Source organism: Poecile atricapillus, chromosome 24 (genome assembly GCF_030490865.1).
Source record: "Poecile atricapillus isolate bPoeAtr1 chromosome 24, bPoeAtr1.hap1, whole genome shotgun sequence".
Lineage (NCBI taxonomy): Eukaryota > Metazoa > Chordata > Aves > Passeriformes > Paridae > Poecile > Poecile atricapillus.
In genome coordinates this window covers 2,202,915-2,219,982 of record NC_081272.1, presented here as the reverse complement: position 1 = coordinate 2,219,982, position 17,068 = coordinate 2,202,915, and the positions used below count along the sequence as shown (strand labels likewise).

The 17,068-nt window shown below is 41.7% G+C and overlaps 1 protein-coding gene across 2 annotated transcripts; it reads left to right on the top strand.

Annotated features, from left to right (window-relative positions):
* The first annotated feature begins 2,074 nt into the window (after positions 1 to 2,074).
* ZMPSTE24 (zinc metallopeptidase STE24) lies at positions 2,075 to 15,217 on the top strand. 2 transcript variants are annotated; one of them, XM_058856725.1, is made up of 10 exons: positions 2,075 to 2,251; positions 3,435 to 3,581; positions 4,964 to 5,050; positions 5,656 to 5,772; positions 6,087 to 6,239; positions 8,179 to 8,320; positions 10,644 to 10,804; positions 12,179 to 12,283; positions 12,977 to 13,120; positions 13,405 to 15,217. In XM_058856725.1, exons 1-10 carry the CDS (start codon positions 2,135 to 2,137, stop codon positions 13,627 to 13,629), a joined length of 1,398 nt encoding a protein of 465 aa, XP_058712708.1. In that variant the 5' UTR covers positions 2,075 to 2,134; the 3' UTR covers positions 13,630 to 15,217. The 2 variants fall into 2 exon arrangements, with proteins under 2 accessions (XP_058712708.1, XP_058712709.1); XM_058856726.1 differs by lacking the exon at positions 2,075 to 2,251 and adding an exon at positions 2,287 to 2,907.
* The last annotated feature ends 1,851 nt before the right edge of the window (positions 15,218 to 17,068 follow it).

The window sequence follows — 17,068 nt, the reverse complement described above, 5'->3', positions numbered from 1 at the left end:
TGGAAAGGAAGTGGAAAAAACTTTGGGAAATATTTAAAACAGCATGAGTATTGGCTGGGTGCAGGAATGATGGCAGCTATCAAACCATCTAGTGAACTGTGGCATGACCAAAACTGGGCAGAAATGGCATCTTTGTACTATGTTTAGGACAATAAATTTATTTGGGCATCCTTAAAAGTTAGGTTAAAAGTCATAGACCAAACAAGAGAAGTGTAGCTCACTGCCTAGCCTTACATGTAATTTCTTCTCTCTAAACTGTAAGCTTTTAATTAAAGAAATATGGTGCATCAATCTTCTCACAAAATTTTAAAAATTGAAGTTATGTCAAAAGGTTAAATACTTCAACATCATCAGACAGCCTTCAATGTGTTCCAAAATAATTTCTCTCTCTAAAATAACAAAGTACCTCTTCTGGTAATGTGGGCTCATAGGGTGTTCAGTTGAAAGATACCAGTACAGCACTGGTCAGCTTCTTCCTTTTTACAAACTGTATCTTGCCTATTTCAGACTGTCAGTGTTTCAGTCTTTGAACTCCATCACCTCCAAAATGCACTGCTGTCTCAATGAGGTAATAGGTGTCACACCATCAAAACTGTACAGCTTGAATCTACATCTTTATCCCAATTTCTTGGGCTTTTTTATCTGATCTAATTGCCTGGCACAGATTGGTATTGGAGAAGGAGGCCACAAAAGGGTAAAGGTTTGAAGAGTTTTTACTATCTATTTCTGTTTTCATGCCATGAGGGAGAGCATTATTTTCCCTCCCAAGTGCTACCAGAATTTGTCTTATGGTGATGTAACATTTCCAGCTTCTTGCTTTCAAGCATACGGGAGAAACATTTTGTTCTGCAGTAAAGGAACACCATTGCATTGACTTTCCAAAAAAAATAATTCTGAATGTGAAGAGCAGATACCTCAGAAAACACATTTCATAGGGAATATTGCTTCCATTTTTAAAATAGTTATCTTCGAGTGTGTGGATTTTATAGGACAAAAACATATTTATTGGTTGTGCATGCCTAAACTCCCCAAGCCTGTGGGCTGCCCTGCCGTGTTCCGTGGGTAATAAAAACCTGTAAATACCTTTACAATGACAGACCTTCCAGACTGACTTCTCTCTTTCCAGCAGAGCTCACAGCAGAGCCAACAACACTTCCTCATCTACCCTGTTCTTCTGCAGGGATATATTACATTACAGAACTGTATAGTAAAAAAAAAAAGTAACTGATAGATAATGAGAACATTAAGTTATTTTATTAAAAATTAATGACTAAAAATCCACAGACATATTCTGTTACACTTTAGACTGGTAGAAATTAGATAAACGACTGATACTAAAATGCCACATCTAGAAGTGGCTAAACTTTAACAGCCCTCTTACTGCATCTTTGTCAATTAGGCAGTCCCTGTGCTCTGCATGGCTCGCTTGTCCCCAGTGCTGCCGGGCGAGCTCTGGATTCCAGCAGCGCCGTGCTGTCCTCACGGAGCATTACACAGACCAAATCTGATGTAAGCGTTTCGGCTTTAAATAAATCAGTAAGTACTGCAGTAGTCAGTGTTAATTTCTGTACTTCTCTTAGTGTTTCTGTAAAAGGTTTTGGACAAGTACTAACGAGGCTTTATACGCATTATTGTGCGCAGTCTGAGTAATTTATACTGAAGAAAAATAATCCAAACGTCTTCCCAGATCCTCGTTATGCTGCCACACACACGTGCTTGACCGGGGTGGCCGAGCCGTGCCGGGCAGAGCTGAGCCAGAGCCCACAGCACAGTCCGCCGCCACTGCCCCTCAGGGCCGCCCCTCACGGAGCCCGCCGCCGCCACTGCCCCTCAGGGCTGCCCCTCACGGAGCCCGCCGCCGCCACTGCCCCTCACGGAGCCCGCCGCCCCTCACGGAGCCCGCCGCCGCCACTGCCCCTCAGGGCCGCCCTCACGGAGCCCCTCACGGAGCCCGCCGCTGCCGCCGTCCCTCACGGAGCCGGCTGCCCCTCACGGAGCCCACCGCCGCCGCCCCTCAGGGCCGCCCCTCACGGAGCCCCTCACGGAGCCCGCCGCCGCCGCCCCTCACTGCCGCCCCGCCCTCGGTTCCTCCGGCCGCCAGGCGGCGCCGCAGCGTGCGGCGGGTGGAGCGGCTATGGCGCTGTCCGGCGACCTGTGGGCAGAGCTGCCGGCTGAGCGCCGCATCTTCTGCTCCGTCCTGCTCTTCTCGTGGGCCGTCTACCTCTGGGAGGCTTTTCTGGCGCACCGGCAGGTCGGTGAGGCTCTGGCGGGGACGGTGGCTGGCGGGAACAGTCGCCGGCGGGACGGGGCTGTGCCCGGCCCGGCCCGGCCTCACGTGGAGGGTGTCCGGGACCAGGTCCGGAGCCGGGGCCGGGGCTGGAGCCGAAGCCGAGCGATGGGGGGCCTGTCCCCTGCCTGTGGAGGGCTCGGCCCTGTCCCGGGGCGCGGCCTCAGGATGGTGGGAACGCTCCCAGTGCGGCTTGGGTGAGCGCGGTAGGGTCACCGGCGGCTCTGCACCTCAGCAGCTCGGTCCTCCTCCTCGGGACAGCTGAGAGAGAGCGCAATGAGCAAAAATGAGGAAACGCGTGAGTTGAAATAACGTCAGTTTAACCGTGAAGGAAGGAGGAAGGAAGCGCTACAAGCGCTGCATAGGCCGTCATTCAGCAACCTCCCCGAGCAGGCGATGCCTGGGCAGCCTCCGAGCGATGGCCACCCTGGAAGGCACATCCCAGCCCTCGCTTCTTATTGCAGAATACGACACAGAAGACGGAGTGTCCCTTTGGTCAGGTCCCGGCTGTCGCCTGCCAGCCGCATCTCCACACACAGCCAGGTGTTTGAGCCCTGGGATCGGGGACCCTGCAGCCTGATGCCCCGGACAGGGGAGAATGTGTTTTGAAGTGACAAAGGGTAGGAGCTTTTCCGTAGGGAACGGATAAGTATGCTGAAACAAGACAGCTGAGGAAAAAGGCTTTTAGTCTTAAAAAATTTTCAAGTGGCAAGTTCTTTACTGAAAATGAATGAGCACCTCGTTAGTGCAGCCACTCTGTAGGTCTGCATTCTGGTGAAGTCACATGGTTTGCACGGGAGGATCTGGTGTTTTCATTCAAAATCAGCTTAGTCGTTAACTGTGGTGCAGTAAGTAACATCCTGTGGAAAAATCAGCTTGTGTGATCTGTGTTTGAACTACTTGAAATAAGTTATTAAGCCAGCAATTCAGTTCCTGGTTACATCATAATAATTATGCTGCAGTTTTATATTTAGAATTTGATAGAAAACTGGAATTTAGGAATATTTGTTCCTTTGTGTGTTGTTTGTCCTTTATTTTTTAACTTTCTGTGTTGGCCCATGGGATTATTTTATGTGTTACTCTTAAATTTTATTTATCTGCTTTAAAATATTAGGTGTAGACTTTAAGTTTTGTCTTTAATTTTCAGAGGCGGGTGTATAGAACAACAACACATGTACCACAGGAACTGGGACAGATCATGGACTCAGAAACATTTGAAAAATCTCGTCTCTATCAGCTGGACAAAAGTACTTTCAGCTTTTGGTCAGGCCTCTATTCAGAGGTTGAGGGCACTGTGAGTACCTTTCATATGATATTTTTCATGTACTCAAACTGTGAAGTGCTTTGGTTCTTAGTGATCACATGCAGCTGAACCATTGGCATTCTGGTGTCGTACAGCAAACACTGAAATTTACATTCTGTTTTTGTTTGTAGCTGTATTTGCTATACAAAAAGAAGTAATTATTCAGAAAGCATGTAATTTCTTTCAGCAGTGCTGAGTCATGCTGCACAACTACAATGTTAGCTTACATTTTAATTATATTCTACAATAGTTTCCACTGCAAAATAATTAAGCAATATGAGAGTTATTTTAAATTGTTAAAATACAGACTTTTCCCTGTGTTTGGAGGAATGCAAGTACTTTCATTTTTGGATAAAATTTAAGTAGTATGTAAAAAGAACAGCCTGTGAGAACAGAGCGTACCAGTGGGTACTTCTGAAGTATAAGAAGAATTACACCGGGCAAGTAACATTTACATAGATGAAAAAACAGAACTGTTAGAAGAAAAGATTTATGTGTGTGATTTACAGTCTTAGGAGAAGAGAAACCTCTTCTAACTCACTTCTGAAATGCATTGCTCATCAGTAGCACAAAAAGGAATCCTGAAGTGCTTGTCATTGCAAAGTAAAAAAAGCTGATTTATACATACAGTGATGCATCAGTTGCTAAGAAAGCAAATATGAGATATTTACAAGTTAAGCTGTATGAGAAATGCCAGGCCTGGCTGTGAGCTGCTGTGAGCACTTGCTTCAATAGCTCTAGCTTGGCATTTCTTTGGTGGTGCTGTACCCCAAATGTTCACTCCCTGTTCCTTGGCAGCCAGTATGGCAGGAGATGCTGGGAGCAGACACAAGGAGGAGACCATGAAGCTTTCTTCAAAATATCTGTAGCAACTCCAGTACTGAAAGTGGAACTGGGTTTTTCTCTGGGCAGGGAATGCAGGTGAACTTCTGCTTTAGGAGAGGAGGGCGGCTCCTCTGCAAGACATATGGATATATGTGTATTTATATATATATATATATATATATATATATATATATATATATATATACACAACCACAGGGCACACGAGCTTTAAGGTCTTCTGAAGATACACTTTATGTCTGAGCCAATACAGCTGCAAAGTCTACAGAAAATAGGCTTGGAAATATGCTAGTATTTCACAGGAAAAAAAAAATTAATTATCTGCTCTCTACTTCTTTAAAGTAAAAATTAATTATTGCCTGATATTCCAGGCTTGTTTTATCACTGTCAAGATCAGAGGGGTGACAGAAAGCTAATTATAAAACTTGTCTTATTCACCCTTAACAGGTTCTTATCATGCTGAAATTTTAGTAGACTAAGATGACAGTGTGTTTCATACTGCCTCTGTGGTATGTGGTTTTGTTTTTAAGATGATTCTCCTCTGTGGAGGAATTCCTTTTCTGTGGAAACTGTCTGGTCAGATCTCTGGCCGTGCTGGGTTTGGACCAGAATATGAGGTAAGTAGGCTTTTAATTTCTGTGAAAGTATTTTGTCCCTACTGCAATAATAATTTTTATTTTTAAATTGGTATTTAGTTAAAAGTTAGATTTAGCTAAGCTGTAACACAGTAAAAATAACACATATTTCCTGGTGCACACAATGACTGTGTGATTCTGAGAACTGGTAACAGTGAATTGGCTTGCTTTTAAATTAGCTTACTAATTAAAACAGCCTTATATGTTGAAAGCAAAGTCTGGTATCTGATTGAGTCAAATGAGGTGGTGGGCTGGGGTTTTGGGAGCTCTTTATTTGAGTGTTTCCTTTTTACTAATCCTAGAATTGATCTACCTGCACACTGAAAGGGTAAGAAATTTGAGTCTACTGCTTATGTTACCTTTGTGCTGTAGATGAGGCATGTATCCAAATTTGTGTTCCAAATCCTTAGTAAGCTATTATAGTGAGCAATAATTAGTCATCATGTACAAGCTAATTCTGTGAATTTATATAGCATCATCTTCTAACCGGTTTCAGTTAAACCACTGACCTAAAAGCCATTTTTAACACCCAGAATATTTGTTAGTATGGATCAGTAAATATCAGGTGGTTTTGTTTTGTTTTTTAGATTGTTCAGTCATTGGTATTTCTGCTGCTTGCAACACTCTTCAGTGCAGTGACTGGTCTCCCATGGAGTTTATATAATACATTTGTCATAGAAGAGAAACATGGCTTCAATCAACAGGTAATGCAGAGAGCACTTGTACTGACCAAATTGGTTCAGATTGGTTAGATAGGCTGGTCCTTTAATGAATGTGCAACACAAAATAATGGTTTGGGTCAGGCCTTACTAAGGAAGAGTGCATCTGCATGGGCTTGATTCTGTGTGGTTTTAAGGAGCTAGTAGGAGAGCTCCTTTTTGAATGACTCTGATTTTCTTATGACACTGGCATTGCTGTTTTGGCATTTGTCTTAACTGAGGGGATCAGTTCACTAACCAGAATGGCATATAATATTTACATTGATATATCACTGATATAATTTATCCTTTCTTTGCAGACGCTGGGGTTTTTTTTTAAGGATGCTATCAAGAAGTTTGTTGTGACTCAGTGTATTCTGTTGCCAGTGACATCCCTTCTGCTTTACATTATTAAAATAGGGGGAGACTACTTTTTTATCTATGCCTGGCTCTTCACGTTAGTTGTTTCCTTGGTGAGTATGAAAGGATGTTTGGGTTTCTTCAGACTCCAGCTTACTGGCATGGCTCAGCATGCTGAACATGGCTGAAATGAAATGAAAAAAAATCTAAATCTGGGAATTTTAATGTCTACAAACTTTAACAGAGTGTCTTGCTCTCAATGTAATTGTTCAGGAATAATAGCTCATATTAGTTGTCTACATTATTGTCATCTATATCTAATCTATTTAGTAATGGAGTGTCTTCAGCAATTGAAAGATAAGCACTGATAAAGCTTTAGAATAGGTACTGGAAATACAATGTGGTGATTTGTTTTCCTTTCTCATAAGTATAGAGGCGAGAACCAGAACATGTGCAGCTGAAGCCATGTTCCTCTCTCTCACTCTCCTATCACAAACTAGCATTTTATTTTCACTCTGCCTGCACCTTCCTGCTGGGCTGTCCACATAGATTTTGTCCAGAGGTGCTACAGATACTTTAGAACTAGATATAATAGGGGTTGGTCTATCTTTTATAGAAAAAAAGCTAGAAAACATCTTGGCAGAGCTGCAAACTTCTGTATTGAAAGAACACTTAGCACTCCTGGCTCACTCTTCTCCTCTGGGCCCTCTCCACCCCTGAGGGTTAAGTGCATGCTTAGACAATTGGTGTGTTGCCACCTCATTGCAATTTTATAGAATTTCAGGCCTTAATGTGTTTTAATAGCCTTTGAAATGGGAAATCATCCTATGAGGTATTAGATTTACCCTTTAGAGCCTAGTTTAGGGAAAAATTCCAGTTCCATACCTCTGTAATCAAAGTTAGAGTTGCATCCTCCTGCTAGTCTGTTATGCCTGCTGATATCAAGGCATTACACAAAGATCTGAGATAAAACCTTAAAATTAGTCCCCACATGCTATATGGTCTGAAACACTAGTATGGACTGAAAAGCTGATTTCTACTTTATGAAATACCTTCCTACACCTTCTGCAAAATATCTGCAGAGGTTTAAGCCCCTAAAAATTGCAATAACAAAAATAACTTATTTTTAGTGGTGTTTCATATTGATGCCCTCGCTTGCTGTGAATTTGCAAAAGTCAGTTTTTCTGATTTTAGATTTCACTGAATTTTTTCAACAGTGCACACACTGTCAAAACTCCACATACTTGTTTTCAATGAAACAAAACATATCGAGATAATTTTGAAGTTAATGTTGATGTCCATTTGCCTCTCAACATTCTGTTCCTTTTTTGCTAACCAGAAATTTAAACTTTTAAAATAAATAAATAAAAATAATTTTGTGGTGATCCAGAGTGTGAGGAAAAGAAGTTCAGTTTTCCTTTCCATCACTTTATTCTAGTTCTGACTTTCTCAAATGGGCTGCAGCTGATGCCAGTTTGAAAAGATACAGGTGCACTTTAGTGGTGGTTTTAGGTCAAAGCTGTTAGTCATTGTGGAGCCAGAGGCATCAGGCAGACAACTGCCTTAGCCCTGCAGTCAGCTGGGACATGGAAAGAAAAGAGGAGACATGAAATTTCTTGCCTCTTTTTAAACAGTTGTTTTGCAAGTTAGCAGGAATTAGTCCCACTTCTTCTACCTCCTGGTTTCTTCATGTCTGCAGCTGAGTATGAAACACTTCAGAGCTTTCCAGGATTGGTGTAGTGCGTGGAAGTGACAACTTGGCAGTGATGAGTTTCCAGCTGCCCAGGGGCCTTGTCCTCTGCACTGTTCACACCAGTTCTGCTCAAGGTGTTGATGTAGGCTGTGTAGGTGGTTTGTGCACCGTTTGCTGAACTGTGGACTGGCCACCAGATAAGGCAGCCCATAGAGAGCCTGGCTCTAGATCCCACTTCATACAGGAAGCTTTCCCAAGTGTTTTTTCTGAAATTGTGCCCTCTTTTGGAACTTTTTGCTCTACCTTTAGTACTAAACACATTTGCATGCCCTGTTCTTAATATCTGCATGTGTTTGCAGGTGCTTGTTACAATCTATGCAGACTATATTGCACCTTTGTTTGATAAATTCATTCCGCTTCCGGAGGGAGAGCTCAAGCAGCAAATTGAAACAATGGCAAAGAGCATTGACTTCCCATTGACTAAGGTGTATGTTGTTGAAGGTGAGGCTTTGTTATTTTTTGAAATAAAAAGGCTTTGTCATTTTAAATTTGTGGGGGTTTAGCATTGATTGTGGATGCTGTAGTAGGGCAGTTGCTTGCATTACTCAGATACTGCAATACTAGCCAAGGTCTGTAGCATTTTCCTGGTCTTTTTCCTGAAGCTCAATTCACAGCCTGAACTCATCCTCTGGTTGGAAGCATTTTCCTGGGTCTGTGGAGTGGAAATACACAGCTCAATCAGGAGTGGAAGCACAAAGGAATTCAAGATTACAATTTTAGAACTGTAAAACAAAGACAATAGCTTTTTAATTTTTCTAGTCTCAGTTTAGTCTTGTCTCAAAGTCCTTGGTAAAACAATTGAAAAAGTATTGAAAATTAAAAATACTTACTTCTTGAGATGTCCACAGGGATGGTTTCTTATACTGTATCTGGATGGTCTCACACCTTCTACTTGAGACTAATTTTTTTCACTTTCTAATACTGACTTTCTCATCTTTTTTTCTCAGGTCATGGAATATAACATGGAGCATGTCAGCTGCCATGTCACTTCAATTCCATGTTCATGGAGTACTTTACTGTTTGACATTTCCACTATTACTTATTTTACTCCTGTCTGAACTTGATTTCAGGGGCTTTCCCAATTTTTTTTTGGTTTGTGCTCCACCTGTGAGGCTCAGAGGTGTTTTTATTTACTTTGTGAAAGCAGTATGAGATTGCATAAAGACCTAAAATGATAGAAGTTTGTTGTTGGAGAGGGTGGTGAAGGCTTTATCTAGCCTAGAAGCTGTGACTCAAAGCTTTGGACTAGTCAAATCCTGCCAGTGCTGTCCCTCAGTGCTGCTCAGAACCACTGACACACTTGGGACACATGAAACTCTTCTCTTTTCAAGCCGAGCTAAAGCTTTTCAAGCTTTAGAGTCAGTGCAGAGGTTTGTGCTGCCAAATGCATTGCTGGCTGTGTCCCAGCTTTTAACCATGGGAAAAGTACCATGAACCAGTTGTTGGTCCTGCAGCCCCTGTGCAGTGTCCTGCACTGACCTCAGCATGTCTGCTTAAGTGGCAGGGGGCTGCAGTGGAGGCTGCCAAACCTCCAAATACTGCCCCTCCTTACCCCCTCCCCACTTTAATATTTTTTTTTTTTTTTTTTTTTAGAATTCTTATGAATGTTAAGCCAGCACCATTCCCTTTTGACACAGGGGATTGAATGTGGGAACATCTCTTTACTGGTGTTTTTCTGCATTCTCTTTTGGCTCTTCCCACTCTAGAACTAACTTCTTAGTAAAGTGTGCCACCAAGCCCTTTACCTTCAGGGTTCATTCTGTAAGAGGCAGATTACAAAGGTTTTTTCTACACCAACATTTAGTGAAGGATGAAGGTTTTTATTACATACAGATGAAAGGAAACCTTGCTATCCTGTTGCTATTCAGATTTCTTCACTAGGAAGGGACCAGGTGCTGAGGTGTCATACTCTGACCAGTGTCTTCCTCTGTTAATCTGTTGTGGTTTGATGCTGAAGGTCACAAAGACCATCTACAGGTTGACTTCCAGTGGAACAACGGATATTTGTGTCCTAAGGGGTTTATGCAGTTCATACATTTATACTGAGTGTTTTAGGGTAGGTGCCTTCCAACTTACCCTTTGCTGCAAAAAACCCAGGGGAATCCTCTTCTGCTCTCATAGAGACAGTTTTCAATCCTGATGTTGCAACAGCTTCTCTCCATAAGAAAAAATAAGCTTTTTAATCAACTGAAATTCTCCACATTTCATGGAAAGAGATGAGTTTCTTGGGCCTAGGTTTATTGACAGCAGAAACAATTCATGACTGACCTGATCTAGATAAAGGTAGCTGTACAAAATAGCCTATTGCAAACAAAAATAGTATTGAGGAATTTTGTTATCTGTAATTCATCTCTTCTTGTCTGTTTCTCAAGTCTTCATGTTTATCTGTTTCCATTCATTTTTGCTGGCACATTTGAAAGAATTCTACATAACTTGGCACAGGTTCTTTGCCTGCAGCAGTGTCAGTGCAGAATGCTCTTTCCACTCTAAATCTGAAATTTGAATAGAATTTGATTTTCTTCTTGGACATTAGATGTTTACAACTGCTCTTATGGTTTTAGTGCTTTTAGTGATTACATGCTACATTTCTCTATGGGAGTCATCATTGCTTAGATTTTAGAATATGCCTCAGCTTCCAAACAGATCTGCTTGGGTTTGGCTACTGTTCATTTGGGGACTTTGAGAATTCCTCTGGAAGAATCTGGTCTGTGTTTGTCATTGCATGGGATTATTCAGATCATGATCTTTAAATTTTCCCCATCAGGTTCTAAGCGTTCTTCCCATAGCAATGCTTATTTCTATGGATTCTTCAAGAATAAGCGGATAGTACTCTTCGACACGCTCCTGGAAGACTATTCTGCTTTGAACAAAGAACCAGCAGAAGGAGAAGATGGTGAGAATGAAGAAACAAAGTCTAAAACCAAAGTGAGTTTTTTCTTCATTGTGTGGTTTATATTAATTTCTTGGTGAGATATTCCTTTGTGTTTTCTAATGTATTTTAAAGGTCCTGAGTAAGTTGCTAAAACCCAAACCCTAATGATTTCAACACCAAAGTATGCCTGGTTTACTACTTGGAATTTCTGGGGCTGTGTGAGTTGTGCAGATAGCACCAAAGACTGTAAAAACCCACAGGACATTTAGCAAAACATTAGTTCCCTGCATGTAAAAACTAGTTCTTCCCTATAATTCTTTGAATAAGGGACCTGTTCAGGGTTTTAGCTCATCATTTTCTTATGGGACTGCCATAACAAAGCTTCCCTTTGACAGAAATACTTTTAATTCTTAGTGAGTCATTTGTGTGCCTTTTACTGCATGCAGTTTTTGGTGTGGGAGGCACAGACAGAGTGCACATGTGCATCCTCCCCTGCCCTGGTCAAGAACAGGATGGTGGCCTGGCACTGGCCTCTCCTTTGAAGTGCAGCTGCACATCATGAGTCTGCTGGAACAGCTGTTGTGGCCTCAGAAGAGTATAACAATGACTAAAGCTAATAGAATACTTTCTGAATAACCTGAAGGAGTTATTCTGAGAAAAACAAATGGCCTTGTGCAGCCTAAGGTTAGGCCAATGTCTAGATTGTTGTTCAGTCCAGCTTCTGTTCCTTGACGCCATTTTAGTGGTGCCCAGAGTTTTGTTTGGCAAATACAAGAAGTGGGTGGTGAGAGGAGAGGATGTTGAGCTCACCTGATCTAGTCATAATGAGAGTCTGTATTCCATTTCAACAGGTTCTTCAGCCTTTGTGTTTGCTTCTGACTTGCTAATGGATATTTGAAGGTGCAGATGCCCTTCCTAATTATAGCTTTAAGGCTATATAGGGCTTTTTGAAGAGGACAGTTCCTTTTAAAAGGAGCAGTACTGCCTTGGGAGGAAGGCTACATGTTAAGTGTTAAAGGAAAGTAGAAACAGGGCTTTGCTTTGAATTCTCCTCTGAAAGTCTGCAGCTCTGAATATGTGTTTCCAGTGTAATGCTTTCCTTGAGTAAAGAAACAGGATGAGAAGGGATAGGAGAGTGTTTGGAAGGCAAATCTTCCAGTGTCCTTTCAGGTTTGCATCAGTCTGCATACACAGAAATAAGAGAACACCACCTCATAGTAGAAATCTTCTTAACCTTAAATTTTATATTCCTGTAAGTATCTTTGTGAAAAAGGCTCAGCAAGAAGTTATATGTTTGTGTTTCTGGTATTAGAGGGAATGGCCTGATCTAGGTACACTTAAGTGATCAAGGAGAAAACAAATGAGTAAAATTTATTTGGTTGTGTTCAGACATACCTGATAATACTTCTGCTTTGTTATTCCCTCAGAATAAGAAACAAGGATGTAAAAATGAAGAAGTTCTGGCTGTACTCGGTCATGAATTGGGTCACTGGAAACTAGGTCATACTGTCAAAAATATAATCATCAGCCAGGTAAGTTATTTTAAACTGGTTTTTTCCCTGGAGCATCTGTAATTACAGCTGTTTCCAAATGCCCTCTTCCAGATTTGTTAGTGTACATTCATCTGATACGCTGTGTGACAGAAGGTTGGTCTGGATCACAGCCATCCTTCTTTTCTGTTCCTCCTGTTTCAATAACAAACAATATTCTGGAACCTTCCATTTTACTCTAAAAAGACCAACCAACCACTTGGATAGCTAATCACCTCCTCTAGAAAACTTGGTAAGGAATTGTCCTGCCTCTTGTCTCTGAAAAGCCAGGCAAGCACAATGCTTGTACACGACCCTGCACAGCTTTGATGGAAGCACTGATTGTTTCCAGGAACAGAAGCACAACACAGCACAGACACATTTTGTTTAGCTTTAAACTTTTCAGAACCTATGCTTAATTCCAAGGAGATGGGTTCTATCCCATACTCCCTCCTCACTTCTCTTCTTGCTTTTTCATCTCCCTTCATTACTTGTTTTTTGCTCACTGACAGAAAATAATGGTTCTTCTACTGTTGCATTTTCAGAAAGCGGGCAAAGACCGACTGTTCGTTCCTCTCTGTATATTAGTTCAAAAGTAATCTACTTGTTTTTTTGCAGTGGCATCTCTGTGCAAATTTATAATGTGATGTTATGTAATGACTTACCCTAATCAAGAATGTTTTTTCTTTTCTCCAGATGAATTCCTTCCTTTGCTTCTTCTTGTTTGCTGTGCTAATTGGTCAAAAAGAACTCTTTGCTGCATTTGGTTTCTATGACACCCAGCCTACCCTGATAGGCTTGATGATTATTTTCCAGTTCATTTTTTCACCTTACAATGAGGTAAATTGTTTTCAAGACATAGACACTGAAGTATCATCCTATTTAAATAATGATTCTGTTTTGTCAGGGGAAGTTGGAAGGGGCTGTATTGATAATCAGGCTTAGTGCTGCATGTTGGGTAGCACTCCCAGTTTCTGGTGTGGCTTGGATAAAGCTTAGTGAGATCAGTCTGCAGCCACAGCGATGTGTGGGATGTGGGAAGCTAGATGTGGTATTTACTGGCACTGAAGGAATCTGCAGAGAGCTGAATTTTAAAATAATTTTTAATGCATTTCTCTCCACAGGTTCTCTCATTTTGTTTGACTGTATTAAGCCGACGATTTGAGTTTCAAGCAGATGCATTTGCCAAGGAACTTGGGAAGGCTAAAGACCTATATTCTGCTTTGATCAAGCTAAACAAAGATAATTTAGGATTCCCTGTTTCTGACTGGATCTTTTCAATGTGGCATTACTCCCACCCACCCCTTTTAGAAAGACTTCAGGCCTTGAAAGATGCAAAGCAAGAGTGACAGCAGTGATTGCTGGTTCAGAGACAGTGCTTCCATCTCAGAAGCAAAGTTCAGAGCTGCTTTTTAATTTTTTTTAAATGGATAATGCAAATTAAGTGCGCTGTTAACAGCACCACAGATCTGAGTATCCTGAAACAGGTATTAAATTATAAATTACTTATTTTTAACAAAAACAAAACTGTGGAACATAATTTAGAACAAGTGCTGGGTGAAGACCTTCCCCCACACCCGCCACACTGACTTTTATTTCCATATCATAGTATAGACTTTTAAAGGGAGGAAAACAAGTGTAGACTTCAAAGCACCTTTTTCTTCAGTTTGTGTATGCCTTGAACATTGCTTTTGATCCTTTTTCTATTCTCAGCACTCTGTGAACCTTCCTGGTCTCACCCTCTTCACAGTGAAGAGGCTTTGGGTGACTTGATTTCCTGTATAATGATACTTGTGCTTGCCAGTGTGTTTTAAAAAGCTGAATGCAGCTGTAGGCTTTTCTCCTGCATTCATGTCTGTCATAATGATAAATGCTACTTAATAAAACCTTCTTTCTCTGAAGTGTGGGAAGAAGGATGAATTATAGCTGAGGAAATTTACCAAGTCTTCCTTGAAAATGAGCACTAGGTGGTGTTTAGCAGCATCATAGTGGGATTAGGCTGCTCCTATTGCCCACAGTGCTGCTGGGGTATGGAAGGATGTTACACAGAATCAGAACAGGACCCACACATTTGAGAAAATTGCTAATTGTCTCTTGTTCTATCTTTTTCCACATCTTAGTTCCTCCATTTCTGTTCAACTTTGCCTAGATTTTTTGTGTATATGGAAGTGTCCAGTTGCTCAGCTAGTGTATCAGAGCCATACTTTGATTCTGAGGGGGCTTATCCTCCATTCCATTGAGGGTTTTTCATTCATTTGATTCCAGCTGAAATAGTAGTGTTGGCATACTTATTCTTCATCATTGTTCTTATATATAAAAATTCTTAGATATTAAAAGCCCAGGAAACAGTTTGCCCACATCAGTTATTGAAGAACAAAGTGGGTAAACATGGAAGTGGCTTCAGCATTGATTATCTCAGACTTTTCTGATGAAAAATAGGATTCTATTTACTTTTGTTGAAGTAAAAATAAAAGTAAAATATAAATTTGCATGTGCATACAAATGTTTTAACCAGCCTGAATATACATCCTCCATATATGAATCAGATTTTCTATCTGCAGTAAATTAAAAGGTTCTGCTCAGCTCTCTACAAAGAGAGAAGTCATCAAAGCAAATTGTCATTGTTTCACATGTTGGAATATTCTCATATATTTTATTGTTGGCTTACATTTGTTTTTCTGATCATAGGGAAAAATGCCTTATAAGATGATGGGCACATTGATGTCTTGGGTGAAACAAGATGTTGCTGAAAGCCCTTTGTATGCCTTATTCTAATTGTGTTTATACCCCAACAAATATGAAGCTAAACTACAGATACGGATTTAGGAGACAGTTTTACAAATCTGGAGAGCCTGTATTTGTCATGTTAACTGTATTTAATAAGAGGCCCTCAAAAATAAAAGCATTCACTTGAATCTATCAATTTAGAAGAATAAATGTGTCAAGTTTTGAATGAGATGTTGGCTGGTGTAAAGCTATGGAAAACATGTTAAGTGTGCTTTGAGAAAATCATCTGTCTCATCCATTAGGTAAAACTTGTATGCAAAAATGAATTTTCTGGCTATTTCAGGAGTTTGGGTAAATGCAAACAAAAGGAGATTAAAGAGTGAAGATGAAGGAAATGCCAGTTCCTGTGGAAGCATGAAATATTTAAAATACCTGGCTCACAGGTGAAGGTATGTCGTTCTAATTGGGAACGGCAGGAAGAACGACACGGACTCTCAGGGGAGTCAGAACAGGAGAGAATCTCTAGTTTATTGCTACAGCCATGTTATATAGACTAGTTCGTGAAAAGTACAGAAAAGAAACTCTTATTGGTTAGTAAAGTGCTACATTACCATCATTGGTCAGTGGGGTTCACTACCCCCTGACTTTCTCCTGCAAGGAAAACACGGGAATCAGACAAACAGCACCTGCAGGCTGTTTTCTGTCTTTGAGGATTGTTTTGAATCCTCCCATGAAATTCCCAGGCTAGCTTCTCAGGCAGGGCTGGCAGGCCATGGGGCCTGCAGCTTGCTCCAAAGCTAGCCTCCACAAAGGTAGTGTTTTTATAGCAATTGCCTCTTACACCCTTTTCTCCCCCATCAGTGCTTAGTCATCTCTGCAGTTCTTCTAGCTGGATTTCACATATAACTATTGAACATATAACTATTGAATAATTGTTCTACAGTGTTTTTATTTGCTGGCCCCATATGTGGAAGGAGGGGAGAAATGCAGAACAAGGTTTCAGAGTTGGTTCCATTCTTCTCCAGTTGCTTCTCAGCACTGCAATTGTCAGTGTGTGCTGCTTAGCTTCTACCTGCCCACATTTCTACTGGGCAGCTGGAGTGCATCAGCTACATCTTGCAGAGGTTCTATAGCCTCAAAATGATTCCTGTCTCCCTGAGAACAGTGAAAATTACACTGAAATCTTCCTGTGCAACTTCTGCCTTCCCAGGTACCTGAATGCTCCCACAGTGTCTATACAGCCATGTGGCCAGCACCAGTTTCATGACAAAGCCACCATCCCTTCCAGGAAATGACCAGTTCTAAGGAAAGAAGCAAGAAAATTAGTGAGCGTGCATTTAGTTGTCTGTTACCTTTCGCAAATACTCTTCAGGTACTCAAGGGGCCCTAGAGCAGAACATCTCTGGCATCTGTGGGACTGCCAGGCATTCACCAGCAGAGTCCTGTCCAAAGGCTGGAGCTTCGCCTTCCTGTTTCCTGCCTTAGCAGCTTTTTCTGCTGGTCTAAGTAGAAACCTGAGAGAAGATATGCTGAGGAAAAGTGCCAGGTCTTGAAAGGTGACAGGACTAAAACTGAATCCTTTGTGAACACGAAACTTGATGTGTCTTGGTAACGTGTGCTGGCGCTGGCAGCCCAGAGACACAAGTGCCCTGGGCTGATCCCCAGCAGGGATGGTGTCTCCAGCTCTGGTATCCCCCATACAAGAAAGACCTGTTGGAATGAGTCCAAAGGAGGCCACAGAGATGCTGGAGCCCCTCTGCTCTGGAGAAGGCTGGAAGAGCTGAGGGTGGTCACCTGGAGAAGGCTCCAGGGAGACCTTAGAGCCCCTTCCAGGACCTAAAGGAGCTCCAAGAGAGCTGAGAGGGACTTTGGACAATAGCCCTGAGTGACAGACAGGACAGGGAGGGATGGCTTTAAGCTGAAGGAAGGTAGATTTAGGTCAGATATTATGAAGAAATCCTTTACTGAAGGACAATTGGCACAGGTTGCTCAGAGAAGCTGTGGCTGCCCATCCCTGAAAGTGTCCGGGTTGGACAGGGCTTGAAGCAACCTGGTATAGTG

What these genes read in the sequence shown, in the direction of transcription:
- ZMPSTE24 (XM_058856725.1), top strand. Translation starts at nt 2,135, where the DNA reads ATGGCGCTGTCCGGCGACCTGTGGGCAGAGCTGCCGGCTGAGCGCCGC. An exon ending in ATTCAGAGGTTGAGGGCACT is followed by an intron (nt 3,582 to 4,963) that starts GTGAGTACCTTT and finishes TTTGTTTTTAAG; the next exon opens with ATGATTCTCCTCTGTGGAGG. An exon ending in AAACAAAGTCTAAAACCAAA is followed by an intron (nt 10,805 to 12,178) that starts GTGAGTTTTTTC and finishes TTATTCCCTCAG; the next exon opens with AATAAGAAACAAGGATGTAA.